The sequence below is a fragment of the Nestor notabilis genome, unplaced genomic scaffold (assembly GCF_000696875.1).
Source record: "Nestor notabilis isolate BGI_N333 unplaced genomic scaffold, ASM69687v1 scaffold11935, whole genome shotgun sequence".
Taxonomy (NCBI): Eukaryota; Metazoa; Chordata; class Aves; order Psittaciformes; family Psittacidae; genus Nestor; species Nestor notabilis.
The window spans coordinates 1-19,255 of record NW_009929794.1 but is presented as its reverse complement, the minus strand read 5'-3'; the positions used below and the strand labels follow the sequence as shown (position 1 = coordinate 19,255).

The following is a 19,255-nucleotide window of genomic DNA, read 5'->3' as shown; positions in this document are numbered from 1 at the left end:
AGGCGCGGCACGCCGTGAGTGGGGGGAGTCGTGCACACCACCTGCCAGCGAGACAGGTGCCGTTCCAGCTACGAACGGGTGCGGCAGAGAGAAACGGGGTTAGCTGTAAAGGCAACAGTTCAGTGTGATGCAGTTGTTGATGTGGAGATGTGTCCAGCGCGGTTCCGTGTTGTCTGTTAACCTCTCCCGCTGGGAGAAGGGGTATGATGGAGTCCATCATGCTGCCCTGTGTTTTGGTTGCCTCTCCTGCTCGTTCCCAGCAGCACTCCAGCCACCATCCCCTCTGTTCAAGCATGGTTGCTCTGCACAAGTCCTCCCTGTCCTGCCTGTGTTCAGACACAGCCCCTGCGTGCCCTTTGGGGCCGTTCCTGCGTCTTGGCACATGGCTCTGCTGTGTGATCGGCCCTTCGCCAAGCACCACAGCTCCAGCCTGCGTGGTGTGTGGGGGAACGGGGCAAGGCGAAAAGGATCTAGCGATGGCAGGGTGTGCCCTGCCTGCTGCTTGGCTGCACATGACAGCAGACAGTAGTGTGGGGTGGGGAGGATGAGTGATAAGGGCTGTGAAACTTGCTGCTTGCCGTGTGAGTGAAACTTGCTAAGAGCCAGGGCTGCAAATCCCCCAGTGAGGTCCTTCAGGACAGAAGCCTTCCACTCTCCTTTATGTGAGAGGAGAGTTCCCATCTGGCTTCCTCCCCACACATGCTTAAGAACAGTTTCCCATGTGCCTCGGACATTGGCTTTTAGGTGAAACACTTGAACGCAAAACATACTTTTTCAGCCTGATGACAGGCCATTGGCATCTAACAAAGCTTTAGGTCAAAGTCAAAATTCAGAATGGGAGAAACACCTGCAGACGTGGCCGTGCAGAAGTAGTCAAATGACAGCAAAATCTCATTCCCTGAGCCAGCCAGCACAGCCCATACCTTACAAAGACTTGCTTGGGGAGGAGAGTATGTTAAAGGAAATAACAGGACCATGACCCTCTGAACAGGGAAGGGGAAATGAGAAGTGTGTGTGTGTATGCACAAGTCATCTCTCTGGTTACCTGTCATGCCCAGTGGTGCCATGCCCACAGCTGCCAGGAGAAAGGGAGAGGCCCAGCTGCTCATTGCATCCGGTCATGAGCTTGCTGCCACCTGCCTGGCTTGAATGCCTTGGGTGCTTTGCAGCTGGCAGGGGCAGGAGGCGGTGAACAGAGGTCCTCAGTGACCTCCTCCTCTTCTGCACTGGACCAAAGGTGTCAACATGGGGGCGTCATTTGGTGGTAGCTCTGAAGGAAAACTGGTTGCTGGCAGCAGCTGTTGTTCCAAGCAGCTGCTTTGCCCCCATCTACCATCCCCTGCCCCTAAAACAGTAGGACAGACACAACCCTGTCTTGACTTCTGCCTGTGAGGAACAGGGAAAGTGAAGCTTTGAAGGATTTGGCCCACCAAGACTTGGCAGGCTGCGTCCATACAGCTCGAACCTCAGGAAGCTCTATGCCATATGGCCTGTTTACTTCTGCAGTAGCGGAATAGCTGGAAGCACAAGGCATTTAGATATGGGGGTAGGGAGCAGAGCTAGCATTAGCTGGTGGGACCAGAAAGTTAGCTTTGTGTTTTGCACTGAATGGAGGAGGGAGAACCTCCTGATGTTTCAGGTGTCTCTGGACATGGTCAGCAAGACCTTTCAAGACAGGATCCAGTGTATTTTGCATCATGGCAGCACGGTGGCAAGAGGTTTGATCGCTTCACTGCTATTTGCATGGGCAGAAGGGTGTTACAACTTAGCCACAGTTTACTTTTACTAGTTCTTTTGTTCCACAGAAATGTTGTGGGCTTCCACTGGAAGTGGTGGCATGAAAATAAACGTGTCAGCATGGCAGTCCCACCTCCTCCCACTGCTGAAATCTTTGTGTTCGCCACTAAAACCAGAACTGCAAGTCATTCTGTATCTCCATAGGCTTCCCACAAAGCCTCAATCCATTTGACTGCTCAGCTGACTGCTCAAAATGTCATCCGTGATCTTCAAGGCAGTGGTGCACCTTCTTCAAGGCTTTTAAGTTTCATTTATTTCATTAAATATAACTAGATGCAGCCAAAAAGTTAAGCCTAAAATTCAGAGCAATATTCTGGATTGCTATGGTCCAGAGAGAGAGTTACCTGATCAGGGGGCAGTTCTTCTCATCTAAGGCGGTTATTTTAGTAAGGGAGAGACTACCTTCTGCTCTCTGGTGACTGCAGAGGAAGTATGGATGACTAGGTTAGGCCTGACACCTGAGTTTCAGTCTGATGAATCCGGGTGATGAACCTCACCATTACCTCTAGCTGGAACCAGCCTTTACATATAATTTCTGTTTACTTTTACAGAAACCTCTGCATAGTGAGCAGGATAGGACTGCTACTGTAAGCAATGGCAAGATAGGAGATTAGGTCCAAAAAGCCTAGGAGAAGCCCACAAAAATGATGGCATTGAAGTACTGACAGTGATTTTTAGCAAGCACATTTAATTCCACAGTATATCTGAAAGCAAAATATAAAACCAAGAAAAAACTTAAGTTATTCTTGGTTTTTTTCCCCTCCCAGTTTTTAATAGCTAGATACAGACAATCTAAACCTGGATCTACCCTTCTGTCTGCAGGACTTCATGCAGGAGTGTTTGGCTCTGCCTTGGATTACTGGTGGCTTTCTGGTTGTACAGGGAAGACAGGCACTTAAGCACGTGTCAGAGAGCAAGCTGAGGCTGTGTTTTTTGTTTCTGTGTGAATAAGCCCACTGTCTCACCGCTGTGAAGCAGAAAAAAGCAGCGCAAACCTGGGCTGCTTGAGCCCTGAGCAGTGCAAGGGGCCAGCTTGCATCCTACTGCTGCCCTCTCCTTCCAGCTGGCTGCTGCCTGGGCTGCACCCCCCATTCACGTAAAGGGTTTTGTTTGCTTTTTTTGTTTGTTTGATATTTTATTGAGCAGAAGGTTGGCACAGTTACCACAAATTTACTTTTCCTCGTTTGTCGTCAATACAAACTCTTGATTCTCTGCACTATCATGAAATATGATGTGGAAGTCATTACTTTGCCATGAAAAACAGGCAACTCAGATGGTCTTTGGAAACTGGAATTTGAATGCATATTGGTGAGCCAGGGGTTTACAAGGAATGCTAAGTAAAGGATCTTTTAGAGACTCAGCGGAAGCATGGTAGAAAACAGAAAATGTAGAGCTGTTTCAGGGACTTGCCCATTCTACTTGGTAAGACCCCACCTCAATCCTGCTGCTTGGCGCAAACCTCTCACATCAAACAAAGCAGCAGCTTTTAAAGCCTACTGAATAGAAAGAAGCATACCAGTGGGGAAGAATGTCCCTCGTGTCTTTTGAAATGAGCCCATGCTCCTGAAAATGCAATTATGAACATCCCCCAACAAGCCTTTATCCCTGACAGTGACAGGCAGTGGTAATCCCAAAACAAGGAGCAAGGAAGCAAAACCTGGTAACCGCAGCTCATTTCTTATGCCTCAGTTCAGGATACATCACTACTAATTTGTCCGACACTTCCTGCTCATCATCCAGAGTGATGTGAATCAAACCTTTCCAGATCCAGTCATTGGTTCTTTAGTGACAGAAAGTGATCTCACTGATAGGTCTCTGATATAGGGAGCTGAGGCATACAAAAACCAACTACAGAAATAAGAGCTGTTTCTTGGAGTGCTTGGCAGACACCAAGTAACTATGTGTGTTCTTTGTGGTTCACAGTAACATTGGGAGCTATTGCAGAGCTTTGGAAGGAAAGGTAATAGGCTTTAGTGACTCACTGTGGCTAATACATGTACAAGGAAGTAATAAACAGCTCTGTAAGCCCATCTCTGTGGCATCATACGCTCGGATCAGGTATCACAGAGACTTGGTTAACGCTATTGAATACTTTGCCAAATCATTGAATCCCTTCCTGTTCCTAACAATCCATCCAAGATCTGATGCTGATGTTTACCAATTTACAGGATAAGAAACACAAAGTATTAGAGTGGTTACCCATCACAGGCTTTGTGCTTTGCTTCCAGGTCACCCACAGTATCAAGTGTGTACATAAATACGTTGTCATTGTTGCTTCACATGGCTTCTCCCTGAACAAACACAGTAGTTGTCTTAGGATTTTAAGTGATCCCAGGGGCAAGGAGACATGGTATATCTCAGTATGTAGGAAAGGAATGTTTGAGACAATCCTATCTCCTTGGCATTGCTATACATTAAAATCTGGAGATGTTTCTGGGTTTAAACTGTGATCTCAGATCCCAGCAGACTGGAGAGTGACAGATGAAAGGAGGTTAATACCTGTTATGCCAGGAGACAGCTTTGAGATTTCACAACACCACATGTTCTCTACAAATAATGAGAAAAACGTTACCAGTATCATTTAAATCACTCAGTACCACTCTGAAAAGGCATCCCTTCAGTGACATAAGACTATTCCAACCAACCTATAAATCAACACCCATTAAAGCAAGTTACAACATAGTTCTCCCTTGGTAAGTTATGGGTGAAATGTATCCAATATTACAAAATACTCTCAAAATTACAAGTGGCTTGCTTTGTACCTTTAAATTTTTCTATACAGTGGACCATATACAGCCATCACATAAGTACTTGGAAGTGGTGCTATAATTGGTGCTGCTTTCTCTTGCAGCAAGGGCTGAGTTTGGGTCAGTTATCTCCATACAGTAGTTTCACTTAATGAGAAAAACATGACCCAGATTTCAGATGAAATAAGTAAGCTGAAAATTCTCAGGGTTGTTGCCATAGTTACTTGAAACCGCCTGTTAAAAATGGTAAGAGAGGGAGGAGGAAAAAGTAGAAGAGAGCAGTAGCATGGTCAGGGTTAGACCATGTGATAAAGACAGAGGCAGTGATCTTGAAGAAGCAAGACTTCAGTGATAACACTTGGAGCAGGTTAGCTGGGAAGGCAGTATTTTTGCCTTGTTGTTACGGTTGATTCTATGGACATTGCTTATTTATAAGTGGTTACCACAGTGACTGAACGCAATGCACTGGCAGCTATTGTATCAGCTAAAGCAGAAAGGTATTGGGTAGGGAGAGAAAGATTTCTCCACAATTCATTTAATAAAGAGATGACCTCATTTTAGAAGACCAGAGTGCTTGTTTTTCCCCCTTTACAAACAGTGAAACTTGCAGCAATCATATTTAATTAGAATAAACATTTTAGCCTCTGAATAAGTTGACAGCAGAAATGCTCCAGCTTTATATAAGCACAACTGCAGACGTACTACATTAGACAACATTGTTGCCCTAATGCAGACAGGATCAAAATACCCAGTGAGATACAAGCTGAAAAACTAAGAGAGCTGGTGACTGTGCTTGCGAGTCTTTCCTGTTACCATTTTATATTGTTGGTAGCCTGTCATTTTAGCTCAGGCAAGGCACTGGAGTAGTTGGAAAACTGCTCTGTCCTAATCTGAGATTGTATTTTCTAAACACTTCTATATCAAAATCTGCCTTGGTCCCAAGGAGCAAATTCTTCCTTTCTTGCTGCCTTCTCTCAATCTGTAAACATATTGAGACTTTTGTGTCCCTTCCCCCCTCCAGTTCTCTGAATTGGTGTCCTTGCTCAGATAGCATCATTGTGCTTTGTAAAGAGAACAAAAGCTAACTCACAATGCTATAGAGAACTATGTTTCACTAAGAATGCGTTTTCTCTTAGAGCTGTCAGGCTGTATGTGCAGTACCGTGGTTAAGAGTTTTCTGCTGGTTTTAGAATAGGGAAAGCTCACTTGTTCACACAAGTTATACAAGCAAAATTTGAAAAAAAAAATAAAATATATATATATATATATACACACACATACACATACCATAAATAGCAGCATAGGTTAAATGATTACATAGCATGAGAGGCAGCTGCTGTTACCCTCGTTAAAGAAGCCTTGTAAGTTATCTCTTCTGACCCTATTTATTAGAGTGGTACCAAATGACCTCCGCATTTGACTCAAATCAGCATTTAGTCTGGCAACAGCAGAAGAGACTGTGACCTATTTTAATGCCATAGTAAGTTACAGTCCAAGCCTCCCCTTGAAGAAATGAGGTCAAGAGATCTGAAGCTCAAACTGGGGAGAACGGGAGAACGAAGACAGACCAAGAGCTTTGCTGGTATTGTCTCCCTCTTGAATTCCTAAGGGTGCTGCATTCCTTAGAAGCAATCTAGCAGCACTTGTTCCAAAAGGTGAGAAATTCTTTTCTGTCCCAAACCATGGTAGACAACAACAGCTGACACTGCAGCACCAGCCTTGGCAGCAAGACAGGAAAGGCCATGTGGTTCTCTGTCTTACGGTTCTCTGTCTTGTGGTTCTCTGTCCCTTGCAGTATGCAAAGGACAGCACGAGGAATCAGACTGCACAGGTTTCTAGTGGCAGGACCTATCCTACAGTTGAAAAGTTGTTCAGATTAAAGCAAGCTGTGAAATCAAACAGGCATTCCAGAATAACAGAATATAGAGAGAAACCCTACAATCTTATAAATAAAATGCAAATACTGAGCTCTTAACTGTGGATTATTACTAATCAGTGAAGCTAGCATAGCCCCATTCTTGTATCCAATGCTACCTGAAGGGGGAGGGTGGGGGGTGGGAAATAGGTGTAAGAGAGCAAATTAAAAAAGGAAGCTCTTAGCTCCTGTAAAGTGTTCAGGCTCAAGAATATAATAACCTCCAGTCTCTTAAAAAATGTTCACTTTCTGGATTATCCCAGACAGCAAGATCCCAAAATGGCCATATGCCAATGCGTCTCAGTATTTTCTGTCAGAGGAAGAAGGCACAGATTAATGATACAATTACTTACTGCTGTAATTCCTCATGTTTTCTCCTCAAGATTCTTCCTCCTCCTGCCCTCTTCCCTCCCCCCTCCCCTCATTTAAACAGAAATGGTAGGTAGATGTGACAGAGGTGACAAAACACTCGGTGGCACCCTGCTCACAGGAACATTTTTGTCACTGGACAGACTGACGGGCTGTGGGACATCCATCCCCAGGCCCAAGTTCTCCATCCCAGCCTGGGCCTTTGTCCCTTGAAGTCCCATGAAGGATGCTTTGCTCCACCCATTCCCTTTGTAGAAGCCTGTATGGATTGCAGGAATCATCACAGGTTTAAAACCTCAAAGCAAGTTAGAGCCCACTTCCCACCTGCAATTCACTCTTGTACTTACCCAGTATAAAAGAAGCTGAGCCTTGTCATGGTGAATGGACAGAAAAAAGAAAGGAAAGAAAAAGGTAGAAAGAAATACATGAGAGACTATTGTGCAGGCAACTACCAGGAAAATGAGGAAATAAACTCTTGTAAACAGTATTCCCTAGGTAGGGAAGTTAAGATAATCAGTGGCTAATCAACAGAGGTAAGAGCACCACAGGAGGCTAGAGCATTACATGTGTTACAAACTTCACCTAAGAACAGGCCAAAACGACCACGTTTCTTACTTACGAAGTTTAACTCACCTAGAGGTTTTTTCCTCCAGAAATATGAGAACAAGGTGGCAAGATGATCAGTTACCCTTTTCTGCTTGCATCTCACTCATTTAGTCTAACACTTCTTACATTCCATGAGATGGGGAGGGAGAGAAGATGACTACTTTAGTCACAAGACAGCAGTACTGAAAGAACAGCTCAATACACCAACTTTCTAAAGCAACAAGTAGCAGTCAATAATAAGTTTTACCTATACAGCAGAGCATGCCCTATAAACCTCTTGTATGCACATTACAAAATTCAGCTACCATTCAATTTGGATCACAGTATCAGTCTAGGATTAAAGCAAGTCTTAATTGACCATCTTATTATTGCTAGAAGACAATATGCAATACTTACTCAGCCCTGAATTCAACCCTGAGAGCCCTGAACTCAACCCTGACTATCACAGGAGGAATACTCAGTCAAGTACACACACCCCTTTTTTCGAGGGGTGGCAGGGAAGTGCTAGGTATTACAATCCAGAGGACACTTGCCTAAACTCAGTACATACAAAGGATAATAACTTACTTTTCCAGCCTGTTTTTGCTTAATGCTGTTACAGTAATAAACTGACACCCCATACTAAAATTTCACTTCTGAATCTGGTATCACAGTATGACAAATAAAACTTTTCAAAATGTTGAAAGGATTTATTGCCATTTGGAACATGTTTATTGTTCAAAAACACTGCACTGAAATAAAATCCATCACACACATTCTTCGTTACCTATATCTTTACAGCAGTGTAATTTTCAGGCAGGTCATGCAGGAAAACCACTCTCCCAATGACATTAAAAACTACTGAAAGGCACCTCATGTCCTTCAGGTGTTAGCTTCAAAAAAGTTAAGTTATCTGTGTAAGGATTACGTACATCTAGAACAACTCAAACAGTAGGAAAAAACAAAATCCATTCAGAACTTCTTAAAGAACAGTACCAGACCTTGTTGCCTTCATTCATTCAGTGCTATCGTTTTGCTCTTCCAAGTCTTTTTCAAATAATGTGCGACTTAAAAATGGATAGTAATGAAGTCGTCTTACTGAGACAAGGCATGCAGTAAGGGAAGAAGGATAGCTGGTCACTTCCAGGCTGCCTAGCTACACATTTGTTCTTGTAGATTAGCAAGCCACTGCTTAAGTTAAAAAAAAAAATAAAATAGAATAGGAATGAATGCACCCAAGTAAAATGGCTTTTAAGAATGTTAATATCATGATACCACCTACAGTTGTCAAGCCATCATGGGCCACTTTCGTAGACTGTTTGATAAAAAAGTTGGTTTTCATATATTGCTTGTTATTCAGATGACTAACTTTTTATTAAAAGGGTAGTTATTAAGGACCTGTAAGGCAGTGAGACTTCAAATACAATGGTTTACATTGCTGAATATTACTCTCTAAAAGGCAAGATAAAAAAAAAATTAGTAGAAGGATTCTTGGTGAGGTCATTCATAATAGGTGTTTGTTTTAACCCCATTGTAATTGTCAGAGCAACTGTAGATGGCAGATCTTCCTTGGTTGTAATTCAGGATAAACACATTCCATGGCTTACTTCAAAGTAGACATTTAGTTCTTTTTCTCAAGCCTGCCAAGAGAAGATAATATTTTATAAGAGTGAATATTCAGCTGCAAGTGCTATAAAGAGTCTGGACTTAAACCAGAACTTTAGGAATGAAAGACATTTGGACAGTTACTTATAGAAAGGCAGGTCCATTTGCAGTTTTGCTCACTTTCTAATTTATAGTTCAGGAAGCTTTGTCCTCCCATTGCTCCACATTGATTTCTTGGAGCAGAAGTGAGAAGAGCCATAATCCTGACTCACGAGGACTACCTGGGGCAGTGTCTGCACTACTTGTTACACAGTGAGGGTGTGAGACTGCTTGCAGTCTGTTCCCCGGTCACACTCAGTTGTATCTATCTACCCGATATATAAAAGAGTCATCTTAGAGAGATTTTGCTTAATTTCTATTTCAGACATACAACCCCTTCAGATGTTTCCATCTCAAAAATCAGTTACTGAAACAGACACATGCAGACTAATGAACATAATACATGAAACAAACCCCAGAATAGCCAGCAGCTGCGTAAGTCCTATCTACATCCATGACCATAAGGGTTTTCACTCTTTTCTGTGTGTATCCCTCAGAAGCTTCAAAGGGAGTGCAAGGCAACAAGTCATAGTTAGCCTACTGACAATGAGCTTGCTAAAGTTTTCAAAAGGTAATGAAGTTAAACATGTTCAGAAGCCATGTAAGGGTTTCCACCACAGTTAGAAATCTACTAACAGAGTAGAGCCATCAGTTTGACTTCCCTTTTTTGATATGTAACTTGCCTGTATTTGATCAGTCGTCCTCCTTGAGTAAGCTGTGCAACTTCGTTAGTGAAGTGGCATGCAAAAAGAAGCCAGTTCCTTGGCTGCACTTTGTAGGCAAATCTCATGAAAGCCAAAGAGTACAAACACAGTGCTGCAAAACATGATAGATATTGATAGATTTTTAATACCTCCATTTTGTTGAGGCATAATTTTCATACTAATGGAATGTAATGACAGTTACAATGCTTCTCACGGCTTTTAAATTTTCCAGTAGTCCTACAAACGTGTCCATACCAAGGATCCAATGAAGGAAAACACACAACAGTACTCATTTTTGCTACACAAGAATATCTACAGAGCTGAAGCTTTCCACAAGAACTCTGTTCCCTCATATGCTTTCCTGTGATGCAGCTGAGTCTTTAGTTTATTACCTGTCCTGGCTTCAGCTGGGATAGAGTTAACGTTCTTCCTAGTAGCAGGTACAATGCTGTGGTTTGGCTTTAGTATGAGAATAATGTTGATGACACACCAATGTTTTTAGTTGTTGTTAAATAGCACTTTCCCTGATCAAGGACTTTTTCAGTCTCTCCTGCTCTGCCAGTGAGGAGGAGCACAAGAAGCCAGGAGGGAGCAGAAACAGGACACCTGACCCAAACTAACCGAAGGTGTATTCCATGCCACAGCACATCATGCCCAGTATATAAACTGGGGGGGGTGGGAGTTGGCCAGGAACTGCCAATCACTGCTTGGGAACAGGCTGAGCATTGGTCAGTGGGTGGTGAACAATTGTACTGTGCATCACTTGTTTCCTGAATTTTATTCCTCTGTCTTTTTCCTATTATTATGTTTTCCTTTCAGTTATTAAACTGTTGATATCTCAACACACAGGTTTTGCATTCTTCCAGTTCTCTTCCCCATCCCACAGGGAGCTGGGGGAAGGGGAGAAGTGAGCAAGCAGCTGTGCAGTACTTAGATGCTGGCTGGGGTTAAACCACAAGACTACCTGAACTATCTCAGCCAGAGAAGAGTTAATCCCAATGAGACATGGCCTGTCCTATACAATTATTCTGACAACTTCTAGGACAGAGTATTTTTGAAATACTAATTACTTAAATACAGTTCTTGCTGGGAACATTTTAAAATGGACTTCAAGAGAAGGTGGCTTCTATCTCCAGGAAATCATGAACATTGAGAAGCATAAAGCTTTGTTATCTGCTTTCCAGGAAGATAAGAAACAATTTTAATCTACTCTATTGTAATTGCACTTAAATGCAGGAAGTTACAACCAAAGATGTCAGTAGTTTTGCAAAGTTCTGACAGGCTTAATAAAAAAAACCACACCAAAACCCAGGAAACTGTCCAAGGAAAACAGCCTCTCTTAAAGTACAAAACCTAAAAGATGGAAGAAAAACATTTGTACGTACACCGCCCTATGTATATTTATAAAAATTAAAAGTGTGTCTCAACTTGGCTGAACTGGGTAGCTGCCACCAAAACACTATTTGCAAAACAGTTTCACTATGCCAGAGACTATTCTAAACGGTCTTCCATCTTGAGGAAGCCAATTAGGAGACAATTACTGTAAGCAGAACCTAGCGTAAATTTCCATAACCTAAAGCTATTTGCTTGGGGAGAGAAGAATTACTCAGAATTAAGTTAACTGAGTTAAGGAAGAAAATAATAAAAAAATTAAGCTAATAAATTAAAGCTACCAGATTTATGATCCTAGAGAAGAATTTGAATGTAGAGACAGACATACAGGCAAAAAGCTATATATGGTCCAAAAATGGGGGAAAAAAATATTGTTCATGCATTTAAAAACGTTTCTCACTATTCCATTAAGAATCACACTAGCCTCTCATAGGCAACTGCTTTGCAAGGAGTTAATCTCCCTCAACTGCTTTTTGCACTCTGAAGACTAAGAATTGCCATTTCTTCACTTTTTCAGTGTTGATATTTTAGTCTCATACTAACCACAAAGCATCATTGTTCTTCACACAAAGAATGAAGTTGGGTAAATGACACATTCTGAACTAGTGTGTGTATAAGTAGTATAAGATACAAAAATAATTACACTTTAGGAGTGAGTCTGGTGATCAAAACTGCCAAGACTCAAGACCTACATCATCCCTCTCCCTCCAAACTACTGGAAAACTCTCTGAAAAAAAAAACCCCAAACAAAACAAAATCCCACCACTCTGCAGTGCCTCAGTTTTCAAGTGGCCTCTGAAATTATGTAATAAGATATTTGTATCTATATGCTTTAATCACAAGTGTGCAGGCAACTAGTAGTGTATCACTTGATAAATTATTAGTTGTCTGAAATAAACTTGAAAGAAAAATCTCTGTTCTGTAGTCTGTTTACTGACAATTAGTTTATCTTACGTCTTACCAAATGTCATTCGGCCACTAACGATTTCTGGCGATTTCTTCATATCATTAAAAGCAGCAATAGGAAGTCCCCAGTTGGCAACTGGCCCCCAAAAGTGCTGCAAAGACAGAAAATGAAAATAAAGTTACACAGAAACACAGACCTCTTATGGTATTCTTATAGTTCTTTTTAGCCACACAAAGCTTCAGAGGACAGGGTTAAAGGTAAAATTCCATGTTAAGATAGGGACTACTTTTGATGTAAAGGAGAAAAACTAAACCCTTCTTCTAGCAGGATCTAGCCTTCAGGGTGAAAGGAAGAGGAACCCACTCCGAATGTTCTTCCAGACTGAAGAGGAACTACTGAAAGGCCACTGAAATGCAGTTTTGTGTAATTATAATACCTTGGCCATCACTGATCAGTATAAACATGTAACAGCCTCAGATTTATAGCTCACTTCTGTGCAGAGAATTAGCATTCATCTCTTTCAAATAAGGCTTTTCAAAAATGTAATGAAAGCACAAGGACTTGCTGAACTGAAGAACTGGAACTGTTTTCATGTTATGCCAAGGATGAAGAAATGCTCAGCACGCATCTTCTTCCAAGTGCTTACACCATCTTTTGAAAGAGCAGGGCCATGCAACCAAACCAAGTTGTTACCTAAAGCTTCATCTGTAATGGCCAAAACAACCTGGTGGCTACCGAAAGCTCAGTGATTAGACAAATATAAGAGTAGAGCAGTTAGGTAAAGGTGTGTACACAGGAAAAGAGAGACAAGAAGTGCAAAGAATCAATTCAGAAAAACTGATGAGAGCTCCATTTGACAAGTATTGTCTAAAAGACTGAGAAAAATAGTCTCCCAGGTCAAATATCCACTATTGTTAAAAGTAACAAGCCTTCAGTAGAATTCTTTCCACAGAAGATGCATGCAGTACTTGCATCAGCTTCTCCTAATGAGAAACTACGGATGTGCAAAAGTAACTTGGCCAGACATGGCAAAAGAGATGCACTTTGCAAGAAAAAGCTTTGTACATTCCAACTTTCTGTTCTTTTGATACTTCCCCTAAATGTAACACTGAAGACATTGCAAAAACTTTGAATTGTCAGGTGATGTTTAAGTTTCTTACAATTTTAACTAAAGATACTCTAGCCAGTCCAGATACTAGGTTGTCAACACTACAGCAGTATTAAAAGCCACACTTGCTTCCTGCAGATGTGGGTTGCAATAGAAGAAACTTACTTTTACTACGCTTTTTTTTTTTTGGTTAAGTTGTACACACCATTTTGATCGTTTAACATAGTGCAATACACAAAACAATGTCATATTTCTGCAAGTGTCCACAGAACTGACATTGGTCCAAACTAAAATTTATAATAAGAGTATTTCAAAAGATGCAATAAATGCATTTGTTTACTATATTCCTACTGATAGAAAAAATTACATCTAATGGTTAAAGCCTCTCATGAGAGGTACCATGGCGTAACTGAGAAGTTGCATGGCTACATGGCATTTAGACTGTACAGCTATAGTTAAATAGCGTAAAACAATGTGCTTGTAACACCACTTGCAGAAGATGTTGCAAGAAGAATATTCATAGAAAACAGTCATCAGCACACAAGATATTGTTTAGAGGCTTTAATGGAGCTATTTAAATAAAGTATGATAAGAGGACCAGAAACAAACATCTAGTCATAACCATAATTATTTACACAGTAAGACAGCAAGACAACTTGTGTTAGCATTACCACACTACAGCAGACTGCAAACCAAAACTGGTAAGGCAGTACATGTACTTGGTGAGGTTTCTAGTCATTTCAGGAGTCTTGTTTAAACAACTGTAGTTTCAGAAGGGTAAGTCTTTACAGACTTGGAAGTCCTAGTGATGACTTCTGCTACTTAATTCAACTCTACTAGAATATAAACAAACCACACACCATAGACTATGGATCACTTCAATCTCAGGCTGCACAAGCTGATGAATCATCAGTTCACATCCCAGCAGCACTGCAGCAGTAACTTTCCTCTGCTGACCAGGGAGGTAGATTTAGAACCTGCTTACTTGAGATGGTTATCCAGTTTTAAGTGCCTCCAGGCAGCCAGCCTTCGCAGTTTACACACACAAGAATTAAACTACACCTCTACAGTTTGTCTTTGGTCTGTGTAGAAGAGCAAGTCTTCCATAACGTTATGATTCACAGTATAACAGGCTTAAAAAAACCACTCCCAGTTTCAGAAGCAAACTATAAGGCTGAAGGAAAGAAGAGTCTGCAGTGAGAGTTACATGTCAGGCAATAAATGGTAACATAAAGCTCGTTAAAAAACAAGCCAGGTAGTTTGGTTATGTACCAGTATTGTTGCTATGCAGAAGAGTGGCTCCAGCTTGACCTGATCTCTGTAGCAAAGGGTATGGAAAAAATGAAGCCCCTTTACTTTTGTAGTGATTGCTTTAGGAGACTTGTGAAGGAGCTAATATTTGGTCACCTTAACCTCAGACTTGCAAATAAACATTACTAATGCATTACTCCTGGAAGTCTGCAGTATGCTTTCAGATGCAGGCAAGGTCGTGACAGTGCCAAGGCAAAAAGACTGCAAGTTACTGAAGTCAGATGTGAAACCAGAAGTCCCCTCCCTTTTCTTACCGTACTGTTGAAGTGGGCCATCATTGTTTTCCATTCAAAAAGCACATGGAAGAAACAAGAAAAAAGTGTTACTTTCTTTCATAATCAGCATAATGAGAAGTGCATCACAAACAGAAAATAGGTAGGAGTCAGAAAACTATCATGGCATTAACCTTGATTAATGTAGCAGTATTAAAAATTCCATTTCTCTCAAGAGCTGTCTTCAGGATAACTGTTTGCTGCTTCGTATCTTTTTCATAGCAAAATAAAATCTCATTATGGTCTGTGGAAGACATTCATCCCCTGTAGTCTTCAAAACATCTGAGATGCTACCCCAACTAGTTTAAAAGGACAAAAATTTCTGTCACAACAAGGTCTGTCATGACAAAACTAAACAGCTACAGTTCCTCTGTTGTGGCTTTGAAGAACTTGGAATTCTTTGTATACCTACAAGTAGGTCAAACCAAATTTGCCAAAGATCTTACTGTCACTCAGCTTAGGCCAACTGTGGCTGTTCCAGACATAAGCTATAACATATTTTCAGTGATCTCACATGCAATTACACTCCCATCACGTATGGGTTTCATTTAAGTGATCATCTAGGTATGAATTTATGTAATAACTTAATGATCTATGCATGAAAGATAGACTACAGCATATATTTAAGATTGCTTGCTATTCTTTTTAAAAAGCTTTAGAATTTTTAAACGTCCTCTTTCCAACACAGATACTGATAGGACTCAATTTAAATCATGACTTACAAGAAACCAGCTACTAATAGAAAGCCTACTGCTGCAGAACACTTAACAGTCACTTCCCTCACACTGATTTCCGTATTCTTAGAGCGCTGTTATACAAATAGCTATGGCAAGGGAACAGTCAGGTCTACTCAGGAAATCACACTGGCTGCGAGTCTTTGAATCCGCCTGTGACTTGTAACAAGATGCTTGTTAGAGTGTCCTTGATCAATCTAACCACTTTTTTTTGTTTTCTTATTAACTGAACCATAGCAATAGTTAACTGAAGTAAACAAATGCATACTTCCCCTCCCCCCCCCCCCACACAAAAAAAAAAACAAACCTCCAAGAAGTAAAAAAAAGCATTCTTCCCCCCCCCCCCCCCCAAAAAAAAAAAAAAACCAACCCTTAAACAAAGAAGTTTAAATCTGTTTCCTGGCATGATGGTTTTGTGCCAACAGAAGTTAACCTTGATTTTTAAATTGGAAGTTGTTTTCAGGCAAGTGAAAGCCTAAAATAGAATCAAAGTGATGCTATTTTAACAGAGTAGGCAGCTCTGGCTAAGATCATCCTCACATTCACATGAGACTGGTAAAATTATTATACTCCTAGAAGAGAGCAGATAAAGGTCATATAGACCCTTACATCCAGCCCCAAAGCTCTGCAGCCAATACAGCTACAACAAATGCACCATATCCAACTGCAACAAGTGTACTCATCTACTCCTGACTCCATTTCAAATTATGAAGAACTACATTCAATCCCTTGACAAAGGGAACACTTCATACTAACATTTCCAGAACTGTAAGCAGGAGTTGCTGAATTTACTCAAGCAGTTTCTGTGTGTCTGCTTTCCGATTAAGTGCCTAGACATCTAAAGAGGAACTGACAGCTAGTCAATACCTTACATTGCTACTGCAATTCATTCCAAAAAGGCTATATTGAGGAAGAATTATTTTTCAAGAAATTTCATATATGTATTTTCTTCATACTGGCAGTGAGGGTATTAATAGGCCAGAGGCCATCCTGCAAATACAGATGAACTGTCACCACTCTGTTCCCCCACACTGCCATCTCCTAAGACGTGATGGTATTACCCTTCTGCAAAAGCGTTAGATTGTTCAGTTCTCAGAGCATACAAGACTGAGACAGCAGGCACAGTGTCCTTCAGTTTCTAGCACAGATCAGTAGAGGACTTCTTATTTTTTTTTTTTCCCCCCAAGTTATGTCCTTGCATTTATATATTTACTAATGAAAACAGAAGATCAGTTAATTCCGTTTATAATACTGATGCTAACTCTTCTAAAGTTCATTTCAATTAAAAGAAAGGTCCTAGACAGCTTATGTTAATGTAAGCACGCAAGCTTTACCAGGAATGAACTATTTCAAAGCCACCTAAATTAACAATGACTATATTTGCATTATTGCTGAGTCATCAGGAAGAGATATTTCAGAAGTGCCTCAGAAGACCAAAGTCTCCATGCTTATTTTTCTATTACCAGAAGATTTTGAGACTCCTTGGTATTCTTTATGCAACTAAAGTAATTTAGATTTCTACCGCAAGACAATGCCAGAACTTGTCTAGAGTGGCGTATATAGATCTCTCTCAAAAAAAAAGAAAGCTGCTTTACTGGATGTTTTTCAGAAGCTACTGGTTTAAATCATTAGAATAGAAATTAAGAGGACTCAGTTACCTACTATTAATGGCTTAGATAATATAATTTTAGTGACAACTAACATTTTTAGGATCTATAGAAAAAAAAAACACATGCAACTTCAAAGTCATAATATACAGAGCTACCAAACTTTCATGTGCTAATTGGCTAGTTTGAAGTTAACATTACTGCTGCATTTTACAAAAACTGGAAGTCTACCTACAGCTAACATTCTAACTATGCTGACTTTAAAGCATTAAGACAACAGTTAGAGTAAATGTGTATTTATATGATTTAAAGTCATTCAGATCCCTATTAATCACCAGTTAAGAGAAGCCAGATGTGAAACTGGCAGAACAATTACTTATTAATGTCAGTTTTAAAAGCAATTTATCCTGGTTCTTTGTGCAAGATCGAAAAGCTAACCCATGATGCAATGCTATTCTAATACTATATCCACCTCAGAAAAGCAGCATGCATTCATTATGCTTGCTTTCATGTTTTCAGGTTATAAAGCTGAAACCAAAGCTACTTATTCCAGTGGAGGACTGCAAGTTTTGACTGCCCCAAGCCATAATAATGGAACACGCAATTCTACCTCTTTGGGTAACTTCTGTTACTCTATTCGGGGTCAAGGACTTTAAAGCTCAATACCGGTATCGCAAACCATATCTCAATCATTTCCCACAAACAACTTTCACATTTATAAAGTGTTGCTTCACTGCAGTGATTAGATTCTGATTTTTAGAGCAGGTACCATAGTCTTAGAGCTTTGAGGAAAAACTCTTACTCAATGAGCACAGCAGGACTCTAATGTTCTTCCTGTAGTCTGGGGAAGCAAAAGCCTTCAGGAAGCAATGTAAAGAGGTAACAGCTCAAAGTACATAAACTCCATTCCTTCTGTAGAGAAGGCAGAATATGATCTTTCATTGACATGTTACCTAAATTTTAAACTCAACATAAAGGCAACAACTTAGACACACATTGCTTACTAAGCAAGAAACAACACTAAAAGGCTGTACCACATGAAGCCACTGACTTTAGCCCTTCATGATACTCAGTAACAGAAGTACAAATTTAGGAGATATCTTTGTACACAACAGTAGAATCCCATGGAATTATCTTTTTTTGCAATACAGCTTATTTCAAGACTAGGATGAAATACCTCTGAAAAGGTTAATTTCAGCTACCTTTTCAGTCTTTACTAAGAACAGATATACTTCCAGCAAGTAATTGTGGTGGTGTTCAGAAGCTGCCATTATCTCTTCCGGATTTTTGTTTGTTTTTCTAAGTTCGAAGCATACTGCTGTTTTACTGGTCATTTACATACTTCACTCAAATTCTGGTTCAGTGAACTAAATGTTAACATCAAAGCGCACCTATCAAGTTTACACAATATCCTGAAAACTTTCAGAAGGAATCCACAGAAGCCTGCTTTGACCTTTCTTTGTTTTGCTTCAGGGATGTTCTCTTCCTTGCGTCTCATCTTTTTGCCCCACTGTTTCTGTGAGGCTTGATTTTGCAAGTGCCAAACAAACCCATTTGCTTTCTGAGCTTTTATATTATAATCCCTCTCCCATGCAGGCTTACACCACCTCCTGCTACTTCCATCAAGACTGTTTCTCAGATAAATAGATGCCCTCCTACATACTTGCTCAATATCAAACATCAATTGCAATACACGTAGGTAGAACAGCAAGCAACACCTATACTGAAGGGTTGCTCAATCACCTTTATTAGAAGGGCCCATTTTTATCTGTATTCTTTGTCAAACTGCTTGTCAGCCAAAGAAACTTCAGCCTGCCTGAGATTTAAGCAAGTATGCTGCAACTGCATCTTTAAGACGTTCCTGCGATTTCACTTCGAGATGTCATTCCTCTCACCAGACCACACAAGCTAAAGCTTGACAAAAAAGAAGTATTGAGCTGTTCAGGAGGTGACTGAAGCCACATTCCCATGAAAGCAGGGCTTTAGTTAAGCCTCTGAAAAACGTACATATTCACACACACTCAGAAGTTTAAATAAGTAGTCTTGCGACCGCATCTGTTAAACACTCTTCTACACACAGCCGAGCCAAGCTCCTTCTGCCCT

The 19,255-nt window shown here is 40.7% G+C and overlaps 1 protein-coding gene across 1 annotated transcript; it reads right to left on the bottom strand.

Moving 5' to 3' along the window:
• Positions 1-8,868: 8,868 nt before the first annotated feature.
• Positions 8,869-14,814, bottom strand: LOC104406232 (mitochondrial pyruvate carrier 1-like). The gene is made up of 5 exons (XM_010015155.1): positions 14,794-14,814; positions 12,969-13,028; positions 12,175-12,271; positions 9,801-9,933; positions 8,869-9,053 (listed from the first exon to the last, which is right to left on the bottom strand). The coding sequence occupies exons 1-5, from the start codon at positions 14,812-14,814 to the stop codon at positions 9,035-9,037; spliced, it is 330 nt and encodes a 109-aa protein (XP_010013457.1). The 3' UTR covers positions 8,869-9,034.
• Positions 14,815-19,255: the final 4,441 nt, after the last annotated feature.